At 50.3% G+C, this 27,660-nt stretch overlaps 1 protein-coding gene across 1 annotated transcript in view; it reads left to right on the top strand.

Moving 5' to 3' along the window:
• Positions 1 to 16,404, top strand: part of LOC136172090 (exocyst complex component 1-like) — a 32,724-nt gene extending 16,320 nt beyond the window's left edge. Inside the window, 5 exon segments of the mRNA XM_065941206.1 lie at positions 1,653 to 1,758; positions 7,852 to 8,015; positions 8,586 to 8,693; positions 9,428 to 9,656; positions 13,972 to 16,404. Coding sequence (XP_065797278.1) covers positions 1,653 to 1,758; positions 7,852 to 8,015; positions 8,586 to 8,693; positions 9,428 to 9,613 — 564 coding nt within the window. The 3' untranslated portion in view covers positions 9,614 to 9,656; positions 13,972 to 16,404.
• The last annotated feature ends 11,256 nt before the right edge of the window (positions 16,405 to 27,660 follow it).

The raw sequence follows: 27,660 nt of genomic DNA, 5'->3' as shown, positions 1-27,660 counted from the left end.
TTAGCACTGTAATTTTACCCTTAGGAAATTATTCCAAGAAAGCAGTTCATTAGAGATGAAAAGCTTGTTGTAACATTGTCTATCACAGCAAAACATCAAAACCAATTATGTAGTCTGTGTTAGGAGGTTGGTTTACTAAACTGAACATCAGCAGAGCATAATACTGTGCAGTCATTAGCATATGACCTGGAAAAGCGTGATTGTGCTGCCCCAAACACCCAGTATCGTATGAATGCAGCTATGTTTAAAATACATGAAAGGTAATGTGTAAATTACCATCGGATCATTGAAAAAGCAAGAGAGTTCCAGAAAAACATCTACTGCTGCTTTACTGACTACGCCAAAGCCTTTGACTGTGTGGATTACCAAACTGTGAAAAATTCTTCAAAAGATAGGAGTAGCAGACCACGTTATTTGCCTCTCAAGAAATCTGTATGCAGGTCAGGAAGCAACGGTTAGAACTGAACATGGAACAACAGACTGGTTCCAAATCAGGAAAGGAGTATATCAAGGTTGTATACTGTCACCCTGCTTATTTAACTTATATGCAGAGTACATCGTTTGAAATGCTGGGCTTCGTGAAGCACAAACTGGAATCAGGATTGCCAGGAGAAATATCAAAATCCTCAGATAAGCAGATGACACCAGCCTTATGGCAGAAAGTGAAGAACTAAAGAGCCTCTTGATGAAAGTGAAAGAGGAGAGTGAAAAAGTTGGCTTAAAACTCAACATTCAGAAAACTAAGATCATGGCATCTGGTCCCATCACTTCATGGCAAATAAATGGGGAGACAATGGAAGCAGTGAGAGACTTTATTTTGGGGGGCTCCAAAATCACTGCAGGTGGTGATTACAGCCATGAAATTAAAAGAGGCTTGCTCCTTGGGAGAAAAGCTATGACCAACCTAGACAGCATATTAAAAAACTGAGACATTACTTTGCCAACAAAGGTCCATTTAGTCAAGGCTATGACTTTTCCAGTAGTTATGTATGGGTGTGAGAGTTGGACTGTAAAGAAAGCTGAGCACCGAAGAATTGATGCTTTTGAACTGTGGTGTTGGAGAGGATTCTTGAGAGTCCCTCGTACAGCAAGGAGATACAACCAGTCAATCCTAAAGGAAATCAGTCCTGAATATTCATTGAAACAACTGATATTGAAGCTGAAACTCCAATACTTTGGCCACCTGATGCGTAGAAGTGACTCATTTGAAAAGACCCTGATGCTGGGAAAGATTGAAGACTGGAGGAGAAGGGGACAACAGAAGATGAGACGGCTGGATGGCATCACCGACTCAATGGACATGAGTTTGAGCAGGCTTCGGGAGTTGGTGAGATGGACAGGGAGGCCTGGCATGCTGCAGTCCATGGGGTTGCAAAGAGTCGTACTTGACTGAGCAACTGAACTGAACTGAAAGTATAAAAGTGAAAATGTGAGTGTGATTATTCAACTTCATATTTTTACAAACTGTTAATATTATGATGCCAGTTCAGTTTTTTTAAAAGATGGAAAATAGCCTTCTTGTGTCCTATGAAATGCATCAAATATTTTCAGACCACAAAATTGAAAACAAGCACAAAGGATATGGGGGGATTGAGAAATGGAAATTGTTATACTTGTTTTATTAATGAGTATGTGTTGTTTTCACTTTTAAGAATTGCATGGATTGTTTGTCATGACTCTGTGAGAGAGAAATTAAAGATGTCTTTGAAGTTGCAAAGATCAAGATGACTGGCACAACTAAAGAAAGCAAGAAGCTTGGTAAGCTTAGGCACCTCAGTCCCCTTGTTTTCTCTTCTACTAAAAATTATTTATCTGTGACACATAATTTTAAGACTTTTTAGGCAAGGTGGAAGGAGATACAATAGAATTAGTAAAAGAATAAATCTAATGCATTGGTTTGATTTATAGGTTTTTCATGGAACAAGTATGTCTCTAAAGCCTTATTTTTACTAATTAAAATTCTGCAGTATGTGAACTTGACAGCAATTGTATATACATGCCGTGTCTAATAAAAGTACAGCGCAGACGCGGAACCCGTGAATACGGAGGACCAACCATGGGACTTGAGCATCCATGGATTTTGGTGTCCACCACTGGTGCTGGAACCAACCCTGCACAGATACCAGGGACAGCTGTGTATAGTCACAGCAGCAGCAGTTGGCCAGAGAATGAAGTGCAGTCTGGAGAGAAAGTACTAGATTAAGAGACAGATGTTGGAAGTTCAGTTTCTGATTTCCTAAAAGACCTTTTGTACCAGTTGGAGGCAAGTCTGTGATCTCTTAAGTCATTGCACTCCACAGGGAAGTGAAGTGATGCCTGGCTTCTTACTTGTCACTGGCTATTTTGAATCAAAAAGAAAGTTGCTAAGTGTTTTCTCCCCTGTGAAGGGGCTGTAAAAATGTCACCAAAATTTCTCCTGTAATTATACTTTATTTTTCCAAAGAGTTATTTTTGAAACAAGAGGGGTTTTTGTTGCTTCTAAATATGTTAAATAAACAAAAAACTTGATTTAAAAGGATAACCAGTGAAAGTATCAAGTTGCAAGGAAATGATTTGCCGAGGCCACGTTCTGCTCTTGCATGTACCCATCTCTGGGCTTTTTGGATGGAGTTCTGTGCCTGTCGGAGTCAGAACCTGGCCTTAAATGGCTACAGTGTGTCCTCTGTGTCTGCATAGCTCCCCTTTAGAACCATGAGTGTAGCATTTGCTTGTTGAAAGGAGCCTGTGCCCTGATTGAAATTGATAGCTCGTCTTTCCATTCTTTTCTTTAGGACAAAGAAGACTATCTTTAGTAGTGGGTAATTATTTTGTGATTCACTGGTTTGTGGTTTGTTTTTGTTTTTAATACAACACTAATATATTGGTGATACTAGTTCCGATTTTTTAAATGGTTTGAATCTGTGTATTACACTTTGGTAAAGATACTGATAAAAATATTGGGACAATAGGCTTTTGGAAACAGAAATGCTAACTCATCCTAAAGGTTACTTGTTCTTAAACGGTGTGTTTATATCCTTGTTAATGTTTCACCATGGATATGTTAAATTGAAGAAGGAATTCATAGGGCCTGGACTCCATCTCAGGCCTGTCCGTGCTGATCGTGCTCGGCTGCCTCTCCAGTGGACTCTGAACTCTCTGCTTAGTGCCTGTGGGAACGACAATGGAAGGATAAGACCCCCTCCAGACAGGGGAATCTTGAAGATCACATCCAGGTTGCTCATTGCCTAAGAGGAAGCATACCGTAATCACCCCTGTCTCCGGACAGGTCATAAACTTTTCCTGTATCTATCAGGATGTAATCACAGGCTTATCGATTATTAACTGGTTGGAATGTAACTCCGGGCTTATTGACTATTGACTGTTTGAACACACAACACTTGAATGATGGGGTTATTGTAGTTGTATTTACCCTACCTTTGTTTATGTAAGTCTCAACGGAATTGAGGTGGTGGGTTTGGACACGTACACATGGGGTAGGTGGTGGGGTTTGGACACGTACACATGGGGTAGGTGGTGGATTTGGACACGTACACATGGGGTATAAAAGATTTTCACAAATGCTGGACGGGGTCCTTGGCTAAGAGGAGACTCTGCCTTGGGCCCGCCGGTGTAATAAACTGCACTCCACTATCTGCATTGTCCTTCTGAGTGAGTCTGTTTCCCGGAAAGCGTGGCTATAACAAAATCAGTTTTTCTTTTTAGTAAACAACATATTAATACAGTTACATGTTTAATGTTTTCATTTAGTATATTTGTCATCACTTGCTACTGCAGTAAAAGGGAAATCTTTCTAAAACTACCTCCTTGGGAGGTTATTAATGCCCCTGTCATAATATTAATTTATCAAGCTTAAGATTCTCATTGAGATAAATGACATAATTGGAATATAATTTAAATCAAATACAATACTATCTTAATGGTATCATTGCATTAACCTAAAACCTTAATTTTTTTTTCTTATTTTTTGAAGTTCTTAAATTATCTTGTTAAAAAATTTTTAATTAACCTAAGACAAGTTTAGAAGATACTTTTAAAACAGGGTTAAGATTACATCTCTCGTATGTATCCATTAAGTAGTAAGAAATAGGAGAGTAACCAAAAAATTATAGTTTCTATTACTTTGATGTTATCAGTTACAAGAAAGGAAAAACTAAATAATAAACAGAATTCAGAGGATAAAAACTATTTTGTTCATCTTTGAAAATGTAGCTTGTTGGTCAACATTTAAAAATAAATTTCAAGTTAAATACAAATGACTTCAGAAGTTCTAAATAGATAGAATGTAAACTTTTTAAAGATACCTTTTCAAGGATTCGAATTATGTTTAAATCAGTTCTTAATAGTAATTACAGTTAAAAGAGAAACCTAAAATTTGGGGAAGGTAAATTTTCAATGGCTCAAAATTAAGGAATTATGAATAAAATTTTAAATTTGTTTTGTCTTTTCCTTGCTCTGAAAATGCTGCATCCGAGATACTAATAAAAATAGAAAGTCAGCGGCGGGCGGTTAAAAAAAAAAAAAGAATAGAAAGTCAGATTGAATGTATTTTACAAAAGGAAATTGTGTATAGTCATAGAGATTCAGGGGAATTCTCTCTTTTTGAACCATTCTTTACTCAAGTCTTTAACATCTACTTAGTTTAGATAATTTAAAACAACGTTAAAATGCCAGTAAAGCACTTTTTCTTTGTGGTAAGGTTTTTATAAAACCTTTGCCTTTCTAAGGTCAGAAGGTTACCCTGATACTCTCAGAGGTGTGGGATTGTCCTCCCGAGATTGATACTTTGGTGTTTTGTTTTTCTTCTGTATTCCTCAGATGTACTGAATGAAAAGACAGGCAAAGGATATCTAGTAATAATTTTTTAAATTGCCCATTTTTTTTCTTTTTACTACTAAGATAAGACACACAAGTATTAGTTGAGTCCATTTACATAATAACTTCCTTATCTTTAGTAATCCAAAACTTAAAAAATGATATGCCAAGCACATTTTTTCCAGTGTTTGTCCACTGAAATTAAGAAATCTTGTTGACTCCAAAGGGAGTCTTGAACACAAGACTACATTCAGTCCTGAGTGGATGATTCATTCAGTAAATGTTTATTAATTACCTATTACATGATAATCGCTGCTCGATACTGAGAATGCAGCAATGAGCAAAGACCCTACCCTCTTGGTGCTTGTACTCTAGCAGAAGTTGTTTAAGGATATTTAAAATTTACCAGAATATTGTTACTTCTTGCTGATAAATAATATAGACTTTTTTATGAGCCCAAATAGGGCACTAGTAGTATTTATTAACTACTTTAAAAAAAGAAAACTATATGCAGAATTAGGCTTTGCTCTGAAACTGGTGAACTTAGTAGAGTGACACCTTAAGATCGCCAGCAGGTACTGTTCAGATTGACAAGCTAGTGGCTCCAGTGCATCCCCCGCTCCTGGTTGCTGTGTGTCCAGCCTTATCATTTCATATTCCTTTAAACTTCAGGCAGACAAGGCTGGGAAGATTGACATGTTTTTGGTGTGGCAAATTACTAGTTTATACTCGAGCTTTTGCCTAGCAATAGCAACTATCACTATCCCTGTTTGGCAGGAGTTGACACCTTGTTTTCCGTTTCTTAAATATTTCTAGAGTTATATTCATTAATTTTCTGTTTTATTCTATAATTTCTTTCTTTGCCATTCAAGTTAGATTCTCATTTGGGTTTAGAATGTTTCACAAAACGATCTCTACAATTGATCTAACAAATACTAAAGAGAGGTTTTAGATAAAGGAAATGCCAAATGACCCTGAAAGAACTCCAATTCCCACATTAGACCTGTCTCTCAGCTTTACCCTTCTACCTACCCATCTCCCAATAATTAGTGTTTTGATACATGTGTTTTATTCTCAGTGTTCACAGAGCCAGCTAAGTTACTAAACAGTTTAGCTTATTATTTCTAAAATGGTTTTAAAACTCCACTCATAATTTTTTTTATCAGAGGGAGTATAAAATTATTTAGTACAGTGGAGATTCCTTCCAAGAGCTTTCAGTGAATACAGGATTGTTAATGCATTTAATGTATAAATGTGCAAGTTCTTTCTATTAAATTTTCACTGTATTAAATTATTTACTTGAACTCTGTTTTCTTCAGAAATCAGAACTTGGAAGTGTAGTCTTTAAATTTAAGTACATCAGCTTAGGAGACTTAAAAGTGTGGGGGAGGTTTACAAATGTAGATATTTTTACCTGAATATTTGCATCAAATAGTACATTAAAAGACTAGTAAAGGTTTTTCTGTCATGTAATTTCTCAAGCAGTAGCTGACCAACTAAACATATGTTGCCTCTCTCGTTGCTTGGTGCTCCTGGTTCTTTGCATGTGTCTTTTCAACTAGAGCTTTAACTTCCTCTTGTGCGCGGTTTGTGCAGATTGCAGCTTGCTAACTTGTCTTTGTCTGTGACGCGTGCAGCCTAACCCGTCGCAGCCACACTGCCTGGAAAGGCAGTGCTGTCAGACGGGAAGCCGAGAGTGGGCGTGCTCGGCGTGTCAGCAGGTGCTCTCAGTGCGTGTGTGTGTCTAGGAGCCAGTCGTTCATCCTGGAGAAGCTGCGCCAGAAACACTGCTTGCTCTGGGTTGCCAGGGCTTGGCCAGAAAGAAAACCAACAGAAAGGAAGTGGGATGACTGCATCCAAGAAATGTGTGGCATGGTTAAACATGTATGGTGGGTAGTCAGAAACTTATAAAAAGTCTTAACCGTTATACTTTTGTTTTCAGGCTGTGTTTAGAAACTATAAAATTTCTTGTACGTATGGTCAGATTTTGCATAATGAAACCAAAGTTTGTCTCTAACTAACTGTATATCATATTTGTTGTTGTTATTTTTTACTTTACATATACAAATATGATTTGTATATCATATTTTTTATCACTTATTTTATTATTTGTCCCTTCTGACCATCAGTGAATAATACAGGTTTAGCTGAGAAATAGTCAAGAAGAATAAAAATGTTTTACTGTTTAAATTTAATTCTGAATAGAAACATCACATTTTCTTGTAAAAATAGAATCCTTTAATAGTTTGGTGTATGTAGGATATTGTGCAGACATATTGTTCTCATTTTTCCTCATAGCTATGATAGATACCTATGTTTATACCTAAACTCAGATGTCCCATATTAATATAGTTAACTATGTATGTGTTATGTTAGTTGTATTTTAAATACAACAAATATTCAGGGTTTTGTTTTTGTTGTTAGTTTTTCTCTTTTCGTTTTGTTTAGTTTTTAAAAGAACTTTAATCAATTCACTTGCTGAAAAAACAGGAATGTCTGAGTTCAGGAATGTATTAAGTTGAGTCATGTGTAATTGACGTTTTTAGTAGGACAAGATTAATTGAGTGTTGGTAGTTTCATTTGGTTCAGCCTAATATGTTGATTCAATGTAGAGGCAAATAATATTGGAATATGGCAGTTTTTTTCTAGAAATACAATCATTATGTTAGCTAGTATTCTAGGGGGTCAGTGACTTTCATCCATAGTCATGTCTTCTGAGTGGAACAGAACTCCTCATCTACTTTTGAAAAATCATCAGACAACTGTGATGAGACTGGGCAGGGCACAGTGTGATCTCTAAGATCCCTTTCAGTCTTATTCTGTGATTCTGTATGATTTCACCTGTCTTTACATAGGCTCAGAAGTAGAACACAAATCTTAATGAAAGAGGAAGACACTCTACATCCTCTTCATGTGGCAGAGTTGTGCCCTAACCCATATGAGCCCCAGAAGAGCAGGACAGCAGAAGGGAGCCCTGATGGATGCCATGAACCTTTCATTCGTGAAGGTCACAGCTTTTAAAGGTTTATCATTTCCCAGGTCTTCACGGGAGTTCCGGGAAATTAACCGGGTCTACTTCCAGTCTAAATAAGCTCAGTGTTCAGAGCTCCGGGAACCACCGGTCTCAGTCATCTTCCTTGCTGGACATGGGAAACATGTCGGCCTCTGATCTCGATGTCGCCGACAGAGCCAGGTTTGATAAGGTAAGATAAAATGACGCATGTTTCTTAAACATTACTGTCAGTTTTCTAGCACCAGTTTGTTACTGCTTTAATTGTGTTCAAAGATTTGGGCTCTATTGACTCTTTTAATTAACCGTGTCTTACTTTCCATTTCTGAATCTAAAAAAAAAAAAAAAAATAACTGGTCAAATGGCAACTGAAATGTGATTCATCAATTAAATGACATAACAGCTTTATTAAAATTTGTTATAAATCATAAAGAGCTTGCATTGTCAATCCAGTTATTTGAGTGACTACAAAGAGGAAACAACTTTTATGAAGCTAAATTGTTTAAATAAAGTTTTATCACTCTGTTCCTCTTTCCAGATTCCAAGTGAGTAATTGTTGTCAGTTTTGTTTTAGGTATGTTCTGACCCTGTTATGCCTCATCAATACTGCATTGTCTTGTCAATCTTGGAAGTATTTGTTTGGGGGATTCTATTAAGATTATAGATAAAGCTTCCCTGGTTGCTGCAGAAAAGTGATTAAATGTGGAATGTTATTTTAAGCGTTTTGTTCAGTTCTTTGTAGAATCATTTTGGTTTTCTTCAGATCTTTGAACAGGTACTGAGTGAACTGGAGCCCCTGTGTCTGGCAGAACAAGACTTCATAAGTAAATTTTTCAAACTACAGCGACATCAGAGTATGCCTGGAACTGTGGTATGGGTGACATTTATTTACTAGCTCATATTTGTGATCTATATCATAATTAGCCTAATCATTATGTTGTCATAATTTCAATATCAGAACAGAAAGAATTTACATTGTAAGGATTTTTTAAGTAATTTTTATCATATAAGATAATAAAAAAAAGGATAGTGTTTGGGCATCTAATCTAATATTCTAGACTATCTTAGGCCTAAACATTCTCCAAATTGATGAGTGGGGGAAATGTCTGAGTTTACTTGGCAAAAAATATTTTTAAAAAGCAAATTTATTGTTTTAGTGATCAAGAAAAAGTAAATAGAATTAAAAAATTACAATGATGTTTTAATGTATATTTGTTGTTATTTAGTCACTAAGTCGTGTCTGACTCTTTGCAACCCCGTGGACTGTAGCCCACCAGGTTTCTCTCTCCATGGGATTCCCCAGGCAAGAATACTGGAGTGGATTGCCAGTTCCTTCACCAGGGGATCTTCCCAACCCAGGGATTGAACCCGTGGCTCCTGCATTGGCAGGCAGATTTCTTTCCTGCTGAGCCACCAGGGAAGCCCCCATGGTCTTAAAAAATAAATGAAAGCAAGCAAGAGAAAAATGGAGAGCCTCAAATCAGAATCTTTCTTATGGCTTTCTTACTATGAGACTGAGAGAGTAACAGGCGGGAAGGCCAAGGGTCTCCAAATGGAGGAATGAGGCTGTAAGTGCCAGACATTTTTATCTCTCCTAACCGGCAGAAAATGAAGAAGGAATTCATAGGGCCTGGACTCCATCTCAGGCCTGTCCGTGCTGATCGTGCTCGGCTGCCTCTCCAGTGGACTCTGAACTCTCTGCTTAGTGCCTGTGGGAACGACAATGGAAGGATAAGACCCCCTCCGGACAGGGGAACCTTGAAGATCATATCCAGGTTACTCATCGCCTAAGAGAAAAGAGACACTAATCACCCCTGACACTATCTATCAGAATGTAAGCACAGGCTTATCGGTTATTAACTGTTTGGAATGTAACTGCAGGCTGATTGATTATTGACTGTTTGAACACATAACACGGGAATGATGGGGTTATTGTAGTTGTATTTACCCTGCCTTTGTTTATGTAAGTCTCAAGGGAATTGAGGTGGTGGGTTTGGACACGTACACATGGGGTATAAAAGATTTTCACAAATGCTGGACGGGGTCCTTGGCTAAGAGGTGACTCTGCCTTGGGCCCGTCGGTGTAATAAACTGCACTCCACTATCTGCATTGTCCTTCTGAGTGAGTCTGTTTCCCGGAAAGCGTGGCTATAACATTTGGTGCGTTGGCTGGGAAACTCCTCGCTTTGAGGAGACAGGTCTCATTTGAGGCCACCCCGAGGCTTTGTAGCTTGAATCTCCTAGAGGGGGGAAGGCGCCTCGCCCCTCTGGAAGGATTCTGCTTTTCAACGCCCGGACCTTTCACGTAAGCAGGTAGTGGACGGCAGCAGGGGAACTGAGCGCTCAGGTGAGGAGGAGCCCACCCAGCAGGGTGGAAGAGGGGGCCTGATCACCCCCCTGGGAGGGACTAGAAGGAGCGGGGACCCACAGGAGCCTGGAATAGGCAGGTGGCGATTGCTTGGTACACAGGTTGACGAGCGTGCTAGGGTTTAAGAAGGAAATTTGTGAAGGACATTTAGGAGGTGTGTCCACGCCGTCTCGGGGAAAATTATTACCAAGCGATCGCCAGGGGATTCTTAGGATAAGAAACTGGTCCGTGTATGCTCGTATTCTGCCCTCCCCCAGGAGGTGTCCCGTCTGCTGTGAAATTCTTGACCCCCTCGGAATTGTTAGGCTAGAAGGAGGGGGATACAGAAGTGAGTATGAATTGGCTTTTCCGGAGATGGCCTGGGACATGAGATATTTAACCCATCTGTGTTTTCATCCGCACCTGATCAAGCCCACCAAGGCAGAATGGACTTTAAGGGAGAAACAGTCTCGGACCATGTGATGTTCTGGTTCAGCTGTGCTGACCGGCAGGTGAAGACACGCCAAACCCCCTTCTCCCTCTGGGGTCTGGCAGGTAAGGCTCTTCTCTCCCCAATTAGAAAGGAGGCAGAATGGCAATTTAAGTGTCACTGAGTGGAAATATGAGAAGTACATAGGGTACTGAGAACTTCGTAGACAGAACGAAAAGGAAAAGTAGAAGAAGGTCCGAGAAGGTAAGCGAGATGGGGGAAAGTGAATCTAAGGCAACTGTATTGGAGTGCATGATTAAAAATTTAAAGAAGGGATTAGGAGGAGACTATGGGGTGAAGATGAAGCCTAACTGCCTCCACATACTCTGTGAGGTCGAATGGACCCCAATGGGAGCAGGATGGCCACCAGAGAACACCGTGAACTTAAAAATAATGGAAGCAGTCTACACAGTAGTCACAGGCGAGCCAGGACACCTGGATCAATATCCATCTATTGACTCATGGCTAGGGTTAGCTAAAGACCCTCCTACTTGGACAAGGTTCTGTATCCAGAAGGGAAAGGGAAAAATATTAATGGCACAAAAATTGACTGATGATAAAAAAGGAAATTCTACAGGATTTGGACGGGGATGACCTGACCCCTCCCCCATGCTGGATAATGACACGCCTGCCTCCCAGTGCTTCACCAGGACCGGAGGCTGCCTTAATGCCCGATCCAGGGCCAGGTGAAGTTTCTGCAACAGCCACTGCTCCTCCGCCAGCTTTCCCGGAGTTCGTAGAGCCTCCGTTTGGGCAGGCTCCGATCCCGGTGACAGAAGCCTCTGGCCAACACTGCCAGGATCCGGCTCCAACCGAACCGCCCAAGCTATACCTGCCTCTCCCGGTGAGTACTGACAAGAGGGGGAGGGAGACGTTGGAATTAAGCAGAGACTGCGCTCTGCCAGAGAGCCGGAGGGAATAAAAGAGAACAGACAAGAGACTTACAGTGCTAGCTGCTGCTCTGGGAAAGTCTATCTTGGGCCCTCCAGAAAACCTCATCTGCCCCAGGGACAGGACAGTCCTTCAACGGTCCCAAGGGAGGCCCCGGTCCCCGTTACAGCCAAACCAATGTGCCCGGTGCATGCTTTTGGCCACTGGAAGAATGAATGCCCTAAGGCAAGGAGGGAAGAGGAAGCTCCCGCAGTTGTGGGGCTTGCTGACTTGGAAATTAACTAGGGCTGCCAGGGCTCAGAGATATCAGGTCCCTGAGAGCCCATGGTAACCGTAAAAGTGGGGGACCAAAACATTGACTTCATGGTGGATACAGGAACAGAACTGTCGGTAGTAACAAAACCTGTGGCACCACTGTCCAAAAAGACTACCGCTGTAACTGGGGTGTCGGGAGAAGAGATGATTAAATCGTTTTGCCAGCCCAGAAAATGTCAGATGGAGGGGGGACACCAAGTGACATTCCTGAGTGCCCAGTACCCCTGTTGGGAGGAGAGCTCTCCAAACTAGGAGCACAGGTGACTTTCTCCCCTGAGAAGAGGCCCACCTTCTGGACGGACTCTATGACTTATTTGCCCTCTCTCTCAGTGCCAACCCAAGATGAGTGGAGGTTGCATGAGCCCCTGAAGGCAGAGCCGGGTGGGCCGGAAGAGCATGAGAGAGCTAACTCAATTGTTCCCTGAGGTCTGGGTGGAAGACAACCCCCCCTCCCCCCAGGCTGGCTGAACATCACGCCCCAGTGATAATGGGACTCAATCCAGGTACCATCCCAGTTAGAGGGCACCGGTACCCGATATGGATGGAGCCTGAGCTGGCATATTGCCCTACATCAATAGATTGAAACAAGCAGGCCTTCTAGTAGAGTGCCAGTCGGCTTGGAATACGCCAATCCTGCCAGTCAAAAGGGAAGGAGGACAGGACTATAGGCCTGTACAAGATCTCAGGCTAGTCAACCAGGCTACTGTGACTTTACAGCCCACTGTTCCAAACCCCTATACCTTGCTTAGCCTCCTTCCGCCGAGGACTAAAGTTTACACTTGCCTAGATCTCAAGGATGCCTTCTTCTGCGTACACCTCGCCCCAGCATCACAGCCCATAATTGCCTTTGAATGGGAAGATCCAGTCGGGAGCACCAGATAACAAAGGCTAACTCCACAGCCATCTTTGGGGAAGCCTTGGCTTCTGATCTGAACTCATTCCATCCGGAAGAGTATGGATGTCAGCTCCTACAATATGGAGATGACCTGCTGCTGGCTGCCTGAGACCAAGGAAAAATGCTAGAAAGGGACAAATGCACTGCTCCAGCTGTTGATGAAAGCAGATTACCGGGTGTTGAAAGAGAAGGCACAATCTACAAAGAGGAGGTAAGGTATCTGGGGTTTGTTTTAAAAAAGGGCTCAAGGTTCGAGACCCTAATTGGGTCTTATATACTGATGGCACTCGCATGATAAAACAAAGACAACAGCTGTTGGGTTAGCCAGAGCAGAAGGGGCCATCAAGACTGAAAAGAGATGGTGGGAATTGTCAGGTGACAAATTATTGGTACCAGAGGAGCTGGCACACACTCTGGTAAGCCAAACACACCAAGCGACCCACCTAGGCCATGCTGTCTGCTCACAGGTTAATGCTGCCTCTCGGGTATTCAGACAAAATCCTCTGGGTATTCACCTGAAAGGCATGCTGCCCCTTGAACACCTGGGAGTGGACTTCACTAAAATGAAACCTCACCGACACTACCATTATCTGCTGGTCATGGTATGTGCATTCTTGAGATAGGTAAAAACTTTTCCTACCTGGACTGAAAGAGCATCAGAAGTAGCCTGGTGGCTGCTTAGGAAAATGGTTCCCAGATTTGGATTTCCTACCAGCATTGGATCAGGCAATGGCCCGGCTTTTGCAGCTGATTTAGTACAAGTAAGCAAAACTTTAAACATCAAATGGAAACTGCACACTGCATATAGGCCCAGAGTTCTGAGATAGTGGAATGAACCAACCAGACACTTAAAGAGACTGACTGCTCCTGAGTGGACTTGCTTCTGACGGCTCTGCTCAGACTCAGGATGACCCCACAGTCCCAAGGCTATTCTCCATACGAAATTGTGTATGGGAGGCCTCCTCCCATAATAAAACAGGTGTCAACAAATTTGCCTCAGGTAAGGGGGGATAAGATTTCACAGCAGATGGAACTGGGTAAGGTAATAAATTGGGTAACTAAGTTTGTACAAGAAAGGGTGCCGTTCCCCCTTGGGGAACAGATTCATGAGTTTACACTTGGTGACCAAGCATGGGTCAAAGATTGGGAACATGATTTGCTAGCCCTTTGGTAAAAGGGCCCTTATGTTATTCTAACTACCCCTACTGCAGTTAAAGTTGCAGGTATTGTCCCTTGATCCATCACACCAGAGCAAAGAAGGCATACCACGCTGACCCGGAGGACGCCAAGTGTACCACCCAGAAGGACCCCACCGACCCACGGGAAACCAAGATCATTCTGAGGAGAAAGAAGAAAACGAGGTCCCGGACGAGCCCTCTACAGGATGGAGCTGGGTAAACGACTCCTGCTGCTCGGCCTCATCAACGCAATTCTGAACCTGACCACTGCTCCTGCACAGGACAACGTCTTCATCTCGTGGGCCACAACTCTGCCAACTGTTGGGTGTGTGGGGCTATGCCCCTGTCAGTAATGGACAGACTCCCCTGGTGGGTATCGCCACTCTGTTCCTCTCTCCAGCCATAACCTGTCTTTGCTCTCCTGGTGTAAAAAGAAGCCATCAATGGGCCAGGGACATAGGGTTACATTTAACATGAGCACCAGCCTTACAGAAGTAACAAAGGCTTATACCTCATATGTGAAAAATAAAAAGGAGAAGTGTTCTTTACAAAAGGGGGACAGGCCTCCCGGTACCTTGAGCAATACTACTAGGTCTGGGATGAACATTTCTGGATGACTCCTGAGAAAGGACAGTTGATTACCCCTGCTACTATTTGCTGGGAACAAAAAAAAAAAAGAAAGTTAGATTTGGAGACCACCCCCTAGACCCAAAAGAATTAAAATATATGGGTTATTTACCCCCTGAACAATGTAAACAAATCTTGGAAGTTACCTATCACCCCAATCAATCTGTTCAGTGACCTGTTTCCGACTGGAAATATAATCCTGGAATGTGCTGGGTAGCCCCCAATGGGACCCAGTGGCTCTGTGGGCTTAACTTATGGCCATGGTTACCAGTTGGCTGGGTGTGGCGTTGCACATTAAGATTTGCTTTCGCCCATGGCAGAATTAAGCCTAGCCTGCACCAGCCTCCAGTAAACCCGCCTTATCTGCATGTAAAATGGACACGATCTGTGTTCCAATGGTATGACTATCTTGCTGCCTTGTTTGTACCCTCTGTAGGGACAACGGATATCATGGTTAAAGTAGAGGCCTTAACTAATTTCACTAAACAGGCCCTCTTAGACAGTACAAAAGCCATTCAAGCTTTGAATGAGAAACAAATTCAGATGAGGAAGGCAGTAATTCAAAATAGGATGGCATTAGACATACTCACAGCAGCCCAAGGAGGGACTTGCACCGTAATTAAAGTTAAATGTTGTGTGTATATCCCTGACCTGTCTGAAAATGTATCTACTGCCTTGAAGGATATGAAAAATCAAGTGAAAGCCATGTCTAATGAAAATATTCCCTTTTGGACTTCAGTTCTCTCCTGGGTAAAGGGAGACTGGTAGAAAACCATTGTAACTGTTGTTATAGTAATCTTAATCATACTGCTCTGTGGGCCCTGCTTCCTATAATGTCTTGTGAATTTTGTAACCCAGAGGTTGATAGCATTCTCTCATATGGGTGGCAGGAGGGCTAAGGTACAATATATCTCAATAAATGATGCTCGTTATGGAAACTAAGAGCATCAAGAGGGGGGAATGAAGAAGGAATTCATAGGGCCTGGACTCCATCTCAGGCCTGTCCGTGCTGATCGTGCTCGGCTGCCTCTCCAGTGGACTCTGAACTCTCTGCTTAGTGCCTGTGGGAACGACAATGGAAGGATAAGACCCCCTCCGGACAGGGGAACCTTGAAGATCATATCCAGGTTACTCATCGCCTAAGAGAAAAGAGACACTAATCACCCCTGACACTATCTATCAGAATGTAAGCACAGGCTTATCGGTTATTAACTGTTTGGAATGTAACTGCAGGCTGATTGATTATTGACTGTTTGAACACATAACACGGGAATGATGGGGTTATTGTAGTTGTATTTACCCTGCCTTTGTTTATGTAAGTCTCAAGGGAATTGAGGTGGTGGGTTTGGACACGTACACATGGGGTATAAAAGATTTTCACAAATGCTGGACGGGGTCCTTGGCTAAGAGGTGACTCTGCCTTGGGCCCGCCGGTGTAATAAACTGCACTCCACTATCTGCATTGTCCTTCTGAGTGAGTCTGTTTCCCGGAAAGCGTGGCTATAACAAAAAGAACAAACCAGCGATCTGTTTTTCCTTCTCTATACAAAATTAAAAGGAGGTTTCTCCTAACATTCTGTGTGGCCATGACACCTGGTCTCACCTAAAGCTAACTACTCCCAAACCTTGAGTTAACCAATACATTTCTTTTTCGTATGGAAATGTTGTCTTAAGCTATGTTAATGAACCCCAGACTCCATCTTCAAGTTGGTTCCGCCAAAGGGCCTAACTTACTTGTTCAGGTATTGTTCCCCTAATCTATGTAAACGAAGCTATTTGTTGGTACAAGGTGCAAGTCAATAGTTTTATGGCCTGGGATGAATTATCTGGTGCCATTCTAGATTTTATGACATTCCTTTCTTTTCATTAACAGACTGTGAGTGACTATATACCATACAGCTAAAGACTAGGAGGGGGGTACTCTTTTGCCCCCTTCTGATGCCTATGTCAGAAGCTTTCTCTATCTCCTTTATACTTTAATAAAACTTTATTACACAAAAGCTCTGAGCGATCCAGCCTCGTCTCTGGCCCCGGATTGAATTCGTCTCCTCCGGAGGCCAAGAATCCCGCGTCTTATCGTTCAGCAACAACCTTTCATCTTGAGGGCTCGTCCGGGATCCTTCAGGACAAGGTAAGGATGCTTGGAGCTCTACTTCTTTGTTCTCCTAGCGAACACGTTTTCCGCTGTTCTTTACTAACTCTAAGGTGTGCTTGTGTGAATGAATGAAAGGCCCTGCTCTGCGCTTCCTCGGCGACCTCATAAGGCTTATGGCAGAAACTTGTCGGGGGTTTATACCGACCTGCCAATGCCAAGAGGCAACCAGTGTCCCCTTTGGGAGCCGGCCAGAAACGGGCAAAGCATGTGGACCGAACTCTTTTTTCTCGGTCAAACTTTTCGGTCTCTGACCATTTCATAACTCCTTGGGAATTAAAAGTACTAACCTTATCTCTCGGATCTTAGGCTTTCAAGAGACTTGTAACCTATGTTGCTACTCTACTGTGGTCTAGGTCTCAAACTTGGATTGGTAGTTAGGAAGCGCCTAGCCTCGCTAGGCATGGAAAGTTTGGAAGCTAGATGGAGCTCTAACTCCCAGAGCTTCTCTGATGTTAAAGGTTACTTGGATTGGAACTGCAATGGTTTTTTTCTTTTGGTAACACTGGCTCTTACTGGAGCAGAGGAGGCTCTTATACCGGTGTGGTGACTCTTGGAAGGAACATCTCAGTTTCATGTTTGTATCAGTCTTATTGTGGTCAGGAATATACTCCGGGTCGTGCACAGGCACTCAGGTGACGAATGTGTCCCCCAGAGGTCTTGGCTTGGGAGGCATTCCGGAAGGTTACTCTGATTGCACCCTGGGTGGCATCAGAGGCAAGTGAGGTGAAGAGCTGGACGTCAGTCAGGGATGCCATCAGGTCTACCCTGGGTGCATCCCCACCCCGTCTCGGTGGTAGAACCGGGAGGGACGAGTGTGACGCCTGCGTCGGTAAGGGACAGACTAAGTCCGACCAGGAAGGAAAAGCTTTTGGTGTAATGTCTGTCTACACCCCCATCTAGAGCAGGGAGGGACGCCTCCGGTAGAAAAATGGCGCTGGTCGCTTTTTTTCTCTCTCACAGATGGGAGCTAACAATTCCAGCCTCACTCCTTTGAACTGTATCCTGCAAAACTGGGATAGATGTGATCCCCAGGGCTTAAAGAAGACACACCTGGTCTTCCTATGTGATACTGCATGGCCGCGGTACCCACTGGAGGATGGCGAACGGTGGCCAGTTGGAGGGTCTCTTAAGTATAATACTGTTTTACAATTAAAACAGTTCTGTAAAAAGCAAGGGAATTGGGTAGAAGTAGTGTATATTAGAGTGTATTAGAGCTTTTAAAGGTGTTACTCTGCATTATGACCTTACTTGGAAGGATGTGATGTATATCTTGGGACAAACGTTGACTGCCGACTCAAAGCCTCGAGTTTTGGGTAAAGCGGTTGCTTATGGAGATGAATGGCTTGGTAATGAATCAGTGGGAAAGAGGGAGGACGAGATGACTGCCCTCCCCACTGGGAGTCAGGCGGTCCCAGCTACAGAACCAGACTGGGACTCTAACACTGCTAAAGGAAGATGGGATCAGAGTCATTTTGTCAGATGTATTCTTGAAGGACTCAGGCAGGCGCGTTCTAAGCCTTTAAACTATGGCAAACTGGCAGACATAGAACAAGAAGAGAAGGAAGCTCCTGGTAAATTCCTAGACAGACTGAGAGAAGCCCTTCGCAGATTCACTGAGATTGATCCCGAAAGTGAAGAGGGGAAAGTGATCTTAAAGGATAGATTTCTCACTCAGTCGGCTCCAGATATTCGCCGTAAGTTATCAAAACGGGCGTATGGACCAAATCAGTCTGTAGATAATCTGTTACAACTGGCTCAGACAGTCTATTATGGTAGGGAATATGAGGAAAAGAAAGAAAGGCAGAGAAAGACGAAGGAAAAGGCGGAAGCCCTCGCAATGGCTATGAAAACCGTTCTTAAACAGCCTGAGAAAAATGCCCAGAGGGACCCAGGTGAAAAGGGATGGGCTTGCTATGGCTGTGGAAAGGAGGGGCATCTCAAGCGGGATTGCCCTCAGGCGTCTGAGCCGCCCCCGGCTCCATGTCCGGTCTGCAAGGGACCACACTGGAGGAGAGACTGCCCCCAGAGGTGTAGGTCTCAGGGGTCTGACTCTCAAGACAATCAGGACTGAAGGTGCCCGGGGGTCCCCACACAAGCTCCCGTCCTAATTACACCTGAGGAACCCCGGGTATTGATAACGGTGGGAGGCCAATCCGTCAATTTCCTTTTAGATACTGGGGCAACTTACTCCGTGCTTACTGAAGCCCCTGGCCCACTTTCTTCCCGATCCGCTTCCGTAATGGGACTGTCTGGACGAGCCAAAAGGTATTACTTCAGTTATTCTCTATCGTGCAACTGGGATTCTGTGCTATTTTCACACGAGTTTCTTATCGTGCCAGAATCACCCTCACCCCTTTTGGGGAGAGATATACTGAGCAAGGTCCATGCCTCTGTTTTCATGAATATGGAGCCCTCCCTTTCTCTCCCTTTAGTTGAAGAAAATGTGAATCCTAGAGTATGGGCTGATGGAAAATCTGTGGGTCGAGCACAAAATGCTATTCCTGTAGTTGTCAAGCTCCAAAGACCCACACTTATTCCCACATAAGAAGCAGTATCCACTGAAACCTGAAGTTAAGGAAGGGTTAAAACCCATCATTGAAAATTTAAAGGAGCAGGGACTATTAGTTCCCTGTAACAGTCCATGCAACACTCCTATTTTGGGTGTAAAAAAATCAAATGATAAGTGGAGATTAGTTCAAGATTTACGAATAATAAATGAGGCTGTGGTTCCTTTACACCCCGTGGTGCCTAATCCTTATACGCTACTGTCTGAAATTCCTGAACGAGCCAAATATTTTTCAGTAATTGATTTAAAAGATGCCTTCTCTTCAGTGCCTTTGGCAGAGGAAAGTCAATTTCTATTTGCCTTTGAAGACCCTACTCAGCCAGCTTCTCAGTTAACCTGGACAGTTTTGCCCCAGGGATTTCGTGACAGTCCCCACTTATTTGGACAAAGTTTGTCACGGGATCTACAAAACTTTAATAGCTCTAAAGCAGTAGTGTTACAATATGTAGATGATATTTTGCTCTGTGCTGAGACAGAGGAAGCTTGTTCACGAGCCTCAGAAGATTTCTTAAACTTTCTGGCAGGCTGCGGTTACAAGGCATCAAGAGAAAAGGCTCAGCTTTGTCAACAATCTGTTAGATATCTGGGCCTAATCATATCAGAAGGGACTAGGGCCATAGGCCCCGAGAGAATTAAACCTATACTAAACCATCCCCTACCTATGACTTTAAGGCAATTGAGAGGATTTTTGGGAATCACAGGCTACTGTCGTATTTGGATTCCGGGTTATGGAGAACTTGCCCGGCCTTTATATAAACTTATAGCTGAAACTCAGCAGGCCCAAACTGACAAACTGGTTTGGTCTCCAGATACTCAAAAGGCTTTTAAGGTTCTTCAGACTGCTCTCCTGCAAGCTCCAGCTTTGAGTTTGCCCACAGGGTCAGAATTTAACTTGTTTGTCACTGAAAGGAAAGGTATGGCCTTGGGAGTTTTGACACAACCCCGGGGGCCTCACCAGCTACCTATTGCTTATCTAAGCAAAGAATTAGATGTAATTGCACGTGGGTGGCCCCACTGCCTAAGAGTAATTGGGGCAGCTGCTTTATTAGCACCTGAAGCTTTAAAAATAATTACTGGACGAAACCTTACTGTACTGACTTCTCATGATGTGAGTGGAATCTTAAATTCTAAGGTTAACATTTGGATGACAGACAGTAGGCTTCTTAAATATCAGTCACTGTTGTTAGAAGGACCAGTAACTAAGCTTTAAGTTTGTAGAAATTTAAATCCTGCTACTTTCCTTCCTGAGAAGGAAGATGAAACACCTGATCACGATTGTTCCCAATTTCTAACTTTAAACTATGCAGCTCGGGAAGATCTAATGGATACCCCATTAGACAATCCTGACATGGAAATATTTACAGATGGCAGTTCTTTTGTTCGGGATGGAAAGCGTAAAGCAGGTTATGCTGTGGTGACGGCTGAACAGGTTTTAGAAGCAAAATCTCTCCCCCAGGAAACCAGCGCCCAGTTAGCGGAGCTTGTGGCTCTGACCCGAGCTCTAGAGTTAAGCAAAGGGCAGCGAGTAAATGTCTACACTGATTCTAAGTATGCTTATTTGACTTTGCATGCTCATGCTGCAGTATGGAAAGAAAGACAGTTTCAAACAGCAACAGGGGAACCTATTAAGCATTTCAGAGAGATCCAGAGACTTTTAACTGCTATCTATTGTCCTAAAGAAGTAGCGGTTATGCATTGCAAAGGGCACAGCAGGGATGGGAGTAAAGTAGCCACCGGTAACCTGTTAGCAGACTCTCAAGCCAAAAAAGCGGCACTTTATGAAACCCCCTCCCGAAGACACGAGAGTTGCTGTAAACCAGTCTCCGGGCTCCCGGGCGTTTGCTCGGGAGCTGAGGGCCCCAGGCTCCCAGGCTCCCAGGCTCCCAGGCGCGGGTTAGGGTGGTGCGGACCCCAGGCTCCCAGGCTCCCAGGCGCGGGCTCATGTTCTGCGGACCCCAGGCTCCCAGGCTCCCAGGCTCCCAGGCGCCGGCTAGTGTGCTGCGGACCCCAGGCTCCCAGGCTCGCAGGCTCCCAGGCTCGGGCTTGGGTGCTGCGGACCCCAGGCTCCCAGGCTCCCAGGCTCCAGGATTGTGTGCTGCGGACCCCATGCTCCCAGGCTCCCAGGCTCCCAGGCGGGGGCTCGGGTGCTGCGGACCCCAGGCTCCCAGGCTCCCAGGCTCCCAGGTTACCAGGCGCGGGCTAGGGTGCTTCGGACCCCAGGCTCCCAGGCTCCCAGGCTCCCAGGTTACCAGGCGCGGGCTAGGGTGCTTCGGACCCCGGGATCCCAGGCTCCCAGGCTCCCAGGCGCGGGCTAGGGTCCTGCGGACCCCAGGCTCACAGGCTCCCAGGCTCCCAGCCTCCCAGGCGCGGGCTCGGTTACTGCGGACCCCAGGCTCCCAGGCGCGGGCTCGGGAGATGGGGCCCCAGACTCCCAGGCACCCAGCCAAAGTTTCCAGAGCTGCTGTAAACCAGTCTCCCGGCTCCCGGGCGATTGCTCGGGAGCTGAGGGCCCCAGGCTCCCAGGCTCCCAGGCTCCCAGGCGCGGGCTCGGGTGCTGCGGACCCCAGGCTCCCAGGCGCAGGATCATGAGCTGCATCTCCCAGGCTCCAGTGCAGGCACGGTAGCTGCCTCCCACAGGTTCAAAGGCAACCAGGCGCGGCTTCTGGAGCTGCGGGCCCAGGCTCACAGGCTCCCAGGCTCCCAGGCGCGGGCTAGGGTGCTGCGGACCCCAGGCTCCCAGGCTCCCAGGCTCCCAGGCTCCCAGGCGCGGTCTATGGTGCTGCGGACCCCAGACTCCCAGGCTCCCAGGCTCCCAGGCGCGGGCTAGGGTGCTGCGGACCCCAGGCCCCCAGCCTCCCAGGCTCCCAGGCTCCCAGGCGCGGTCTATGGTGCTGCAGACCCCAGACTCCCAGACTCCCAGGCTCCCAGGCTCCCAGGCTACCAGGCGCTGCTAGGGTGCTGCGGACCCCAGGCTCCCAGGCTCCCAGGTGCGGGCAAGGGTGCTGCGGACACCAGGCCCCCAGCCTCCCAGGCTCCCAGGATCCCAGCCGCGGTCTATGGTGCTGCGGACCCCAGACTCCCAAGCTCCCAGGCTCCCAGGCGCGGGCTCGTGTGCTGCGGACCCCAGGCTCCCAAGCGCGGGCTCGGGAGCAGAGGGCCCCAGGCCCCCAGCCTCCCAGGCTCCCAGGCGCCCAGGCGCGGGATAGGGTGCTGCGCACCCCAGCCTCCCAGGCTCCCAGGCTCCCAGGCGCGGGATAGGGTGCTGCGGACCCCAGGTCCCCAGGCTCCCAGGCTCCCAGGCGCGGGCTAGGGTGCTGCGGACCCCAGGCCCCCAGCCTCCCAGGCTCCCAGGCTCCCAGGCGCGGTCTATGGTGCTGCGGACCCCAGACTCCCAGGCTCCCAGGCCCCCAGGCGCTGCTAGGGTGCTGCGGACCCCAGGCTCCCAGGATCCCAGGCGCGGGCTAGGGTGCTGCGGACCCCAGGCCCCCAGCCTCCCAGGCTCCCAGGCTCCCAGGCGCGGTCTATGGTGCTGCGGACACCAAACTCCCAGGCTCCCAGGCTCCCAGGCGCGGGCTCGGGTGCTGCGGACCCCAGGCTCCCAGGCTCCCAGGCGCGGGCTCGGGAGCTGAGGGCCCCAGGCTCCCAGGCTCCCAGGCGCGGGCTAGGGTGCTGCGGACCCCAGGCCCCCAGCCTCCCAGGCTCCCAGGCTCCCAGGCTCCCAGGCGCGGGCTCGTGTGCTGCGGACCCCAGGCTCCCAAGCGCGGGCTCGGGAGCTGAGGGCCCCAAGCCCGCAGCCTCCCAGGCTCCCAGGCTCCCAGGCGCGGGATAGGGTGCTGCGGACCCCAGGTCCCCATGCTCCCAGGCTCCCAGGCTCGGGCTCGTGTGCTGCGGACCCCAGGCTCCCAAGCGCGGGCTCGGGAGCTGAGGGCCCCAGGCTCCCAGGCTCCCAGGCTCCCATGCGCGGGCTCACGTCCTGCGGACCCCAGGCTCCCACGCTCCCAGGCTCCCAGGCTCCCAGTCGCTGCTAGGGTGCTGCGGACCCCAGGCTCCCAGGCTCCCAGGCGCGGGCTAGTGTGCTGCGGACCCAAGGCCCCCAGCCTCCCAGGCTCCCAGGCTCCCAGGCGCGGTCTATGGTGCTGCGGACCCCAGACTCCCAGGCTCCCAGGCTCCCAGGCTCCCAGGCGCGGGCTCGGGTGCTGCGGACCCCAGGCTCCCAGGCTCCCAGGCTCCCAGGCTCCAAGGCGCGGGCTCGGGAGCTGAGGGCCCCAGGCTCCCAGGCTCGCAGGCGCTGGCTAGGGTGCTGCGGATCCCAGGCCCCCAGCCTCCCAGGCTCCCAGGCTCCCAGGCTCCCAGGCGCGGGCTCGTGTGCTGCGGACCCCAGGCTCCCAAGCGCGGGCTCGGGAGCTGAGGGCCCCAGGCTCCCAGGCTCCCAGGCTCCCAGGCTCCCAGGCTCCCAGGCGCGGGCTCAGGTCCTGCGGACCGCAGGCTCCCAAGCTCCCAGGTTCCCAGGTTCCCAGGCGCTGCTAGGGTGCTGCGGACCCCAGGCTCCCCGGCTCCCAGGCGCGGGCTAGGGTGCTGCGGACCCCAGGCCACCAGCCTCCCAGGCTCCCAGTCGCGGTCTATTGTGCTGCGGACCCCAGACTCCCAGGCTCCCAGGCTCCCAGGCTCCCAGGCGCGGGATAGGGTGCTGCGGACCCCAGGCCCCCAGGCTCCCAGGCTCCCAGGCTCCCAGGCGCGGGCTCGGGATCTGAGGGCCCCAGGCCCCCAGCCTCCCAGGCTCCCAGGCGCGGGATACGGTGCTGCGGACCCCAGGCCCCCAGACTCCCAGGCTCCCAGGCTCCCAGGCGCGGGCTCGGGAGCTGAGGGCCCCAGGCTCCCAGGCTCCCAGGCTCCTAGGCGCGGGGTAGGGTGGTGCAGACCCCAGGCTCCCAGGCTCCCAGGCTCCCAGGCGCCGGCTCAGGTGCTGCGGACCCCAGGCTCCCAGGCTCCCAGGCTCCCAGGCGCGGGCTAGGGTGCTGCGTACCCCAGGCTCCCAGGCTCCCAGGCGCGGGCTAGGGTGCTGCGGACCCCAGGGCCCCAGCCTCCCAAACTCCCAGGCTCCCAGGCGTGGTCTAGGGTGCTGCGGACCCCAGAACCCAGGCTCCCAGGCTCCCAGGCTCCCAGGCGCTGCTAGGGTGCTGCCGACCCCATGCTCCCAGGCTCCCAGGGTCCCAGGCGCGGGCTCGTGTGCTGAGGACCCGAGGCTCCCAGGCTCCCAGGCGAAGATCGAAAGCTGCTGAAAACCAGTATCCGGCCTCCCGTGCGTTTGCTCGGGAGATGCGTGCCCCAGGCTCCCAAGCGCGTGCTCGTGAGCTGGGACCCCAAGGCTCAAAGGCTAACAGGTGCGTTCTCGGGAGATTGTGCCCGCAGGCTCACAGGCTCCCAGGCGCGTGCTCGTGTGCTGCGCACCCCAGGCTCCCAGGCGCGTGCACGTGAGCTGGGAACCCAAGGCTCACAGGCTACCAGGCGCGGGATCGGGGGCTGGGCTTCACAGGCTCCCAGGCGCGGGCTCGTGTGCTGCGCACCCCAGGCTCCCAGGCGCTGGCTCGTGAGCTGCATCTCCCTGGCTTCGAGTGCAGGCCCGGGAGCTGCCTCCCCCAGGTTCAAAGGCAACCAGGCGCGGGTTCCGGAGCTGCGGCCCCAGGATCCCAGGCTCCCAGGCTCCCTGGCGCGGGCTAGGGTGCTGCGGACCCCAGGCCCCCAGCCTCCCAGGCTCCCAGGCTCCTAGGCGCGGGCTCGTGTGCTGCGGACCCCAGGCTCCCAAGCGCGGGCTCGGGAGCTGAGGGCCCCAGGCCCCCAGCCTCCCAGGCTCCCAGGCGCGGGATAGGGTGCTGCGGACCCCAGGTCCCCAGGCTCCCAGACTCCCAGGCGCGGGCTCGTGTGCTGCGGACCCCAGGCTCCCAAGCGCGGGCTCGGGAGCTGAGGGCCCCAGGCTCCCAAGCACCCAGGCTCCCAGGCTCCCAGGCGCGGGCTCAGGTCCTGCGGACCCCAGGCTCCCAAGCTCCCAGGCTCCCAGGCTCCCAGGCGCTGCTAGGGTGATGCGGACCCCAGGCTCCCAGGCTTCCAGGCGCGGGCTAGGGTGCTGCGGACCCAAGGCCCCCAGCCTCCCAGGCTCCCAGGCTCCCAGGCGCGGTCTATTGTGCTGCGGACCCCAGACTCCCAGGCTCCCAGGCTCCCAGGCTCCCAGGCGCTGCTAGGGTGCTGCGTACCCCAGGCTCCCAGGCTCCCAGGCGCGGGCTAGGGTGCTGCGGACCCCATGCCCCCAGCCTCCCAGGCTCCAGGCTCCCAGGCGCGGTCTATGGTGCTGCGGACCCCAGACTCCCAGGCTCCCAGGCTCCAAGGCGCGGGCTCATGTGCTGCGGACCCCAGGCTCCCAGGCTCCCAGGCTCCCAGGCTCCCAGGCGCGGGCTCGGGAGCTGAGGGCCCCAGGCTCCCAGGCTCCCAGGCGCTGGCTAGGGTGCTCCGGACCCCAGGCCTCCAGCCTCCCAGGCTCCCAGGCTCCCAGGCTCCCAGGCGCGGGCTCGTGTGCTGCGGACCCCAGGCTCCCAAGCGCGGGCTCGGGAGCTGAGGGCCCAAGGCTCCCAGGCTCCCAGGCTCCTAGGCGCGGGCTCAGGTCCTGCGGACCCCAGGCTCCCAAGCTCCCAGGCTCCCAGGCGCTGCTAGGGTGCTGCGGACCCCAGGCTCCCAGGCTCCCAGGCGCGGGCTAGGGTGCTGCGGACCCCAGGCTCCCAGGCTCCCAGGCGCGGGCTAGGGTGCTGCGGACCCCAGGCCCCCAGCCTCCCAGGCTCCCAGGATCCCAGGCGAGGTCTATGGTGCTGCGGACCCCAGACTCCCAGGCTCCCAGGCTCCCAGGCGCGGGCTCGTGTGCTGCGGACCCCAGGCTCCCAAGCGCGGGCTCGGGAGCTGAGGGCCCCAGGCTCCCAAGCACCCATGCTCCCAGGCTCCCAGGCGCGGGCTCAGGTCCTGCGGACCCCAGGCTCCCAAGCTCCCAGGCTCCCAGGCTCCCAGGCGCTGCTAGGGTGCTGCGGACCCCAGGCTCCCAGGCTCCCAGGCGCGGGCTAGGGTGCTGCGGACCCCATGCCCCCAGCCTCCCAGGCTCCAGGCTCCCAGGCGCGGTCTATGGTGCTGCGGACCCCAGACTCCCAGGCTCCCAGGCTCCCAGGCTCCCAGGCGCGGGCTCATGTGCTGCGGACCCCAGGCTCCCAGGCTCCCAGGCTCCCAGGCGCGGGCTCGGGAGCTGAGGGCCCCAGGCTCCCAGGCTCCCAGGCGCTGGCTAGGGTGCTCCGGACCCCAGGCCTCCAGCCTCCCAGGCTCCCAGGCTCCCAGGCGCGGGCTCGTGTGCTGCGGACCCCAGGCTCCCAAGCGCGGGCTCGGGAGCTGAGGGCCCCAGGCTCCCAGGCTCCCAGGCTCCTAGGCGCGGGCTCAGGTCCTGCGGACCCCAGGCTCCCAAGCTCCCAGGCTCCCAGGCTCCCAGGCGCTGCTAGGGTGCTGCGGACCCCAGGCTCCCAGGCTCCCAGGCGCGGGCTAGGGTGCTGCGGACCCCAGGCCCCCAGCCTCCCAGGCTCCCAGGCTCCCAGGCGCGGTCTATGGTGCTGCGGACCCCAGACTCCCAGGCTCCCAGGCTCCCAGGCCACCAGGCGCTGCTAGGGTGCTGCGGACCCCAGGCTCCCAGGTTCCCAGGCGCTGCTAGGGTGCTGCGGACCCCAGGCTCCCCGGCTCCCAGGCGCGGGCTAGGGTGCTGCGGACCCCAGGCCACCAGCCTCCCAGGCTCCCAGGCGCGGTCTATTGTGCTGCGGACACCAGACTCCCAGGCTCCCAGGCTCCCAGGCTCCCAGGCGCGGGATAGGGTGCTGCGGACCCCAATCCCCCAGGTTCCCAGGCTCCCAGGCTCCCAGGCGCGGGCTCGGGATCTGAGGGCCCCAGGCCCCCAGCCTCCCAGGCTCCCAGGCGCGGGATACGGTGCTGCGGACCCCAGGCCCCCAGGCTCCCAGGCTCCCAGGCTCCCAGGCGCGGGCCCGGGAGCTGAGGGCCCCAGGCTCCCAGGATCCCAGGCTCCTAGGTGCGGGGTAGGGTGGTGCGGACCCCAGGCTCCCAGGCTCCCAGGCTCCCAGGCGCCGGCTCAGGTGCTGCGGACCCCAGGCTCCCAGGCTCCCAGGCTCCCAGGCGCGGGCTAGGGTGCTGCGTACCCCAGGCTCCCAGGCTCCCAGGCGCGGGCTAGGGTGCTGCGGACCCCAGGGCCCCAGCCTCCCAAACTCCCAGGCTCCCAGGCGTGGTCTAGGGTGCTGCGGACCCCAGAACCCAGGCTCCCAGGCTCCCAGGCGCTGCTAGGGTGCTG

Source organism: Muntiacus reevesi, chromosome 7, assembly GCF_963930625.1.
Source record: "Muntiacus reevesi chromosome 7, mMunRee1.1, whole genome shotgun sequence".
NCBI lineage: Eukaryota > Metazoa > Chordata > Mammalia > Artiodactyla > Cervidae > Muntiacus > Muntiacus reevesi.
Note: the sequence above shows the minus strand (reverse complement) of the source record. Positions and strands in the feature narration are given on the sequence as shown.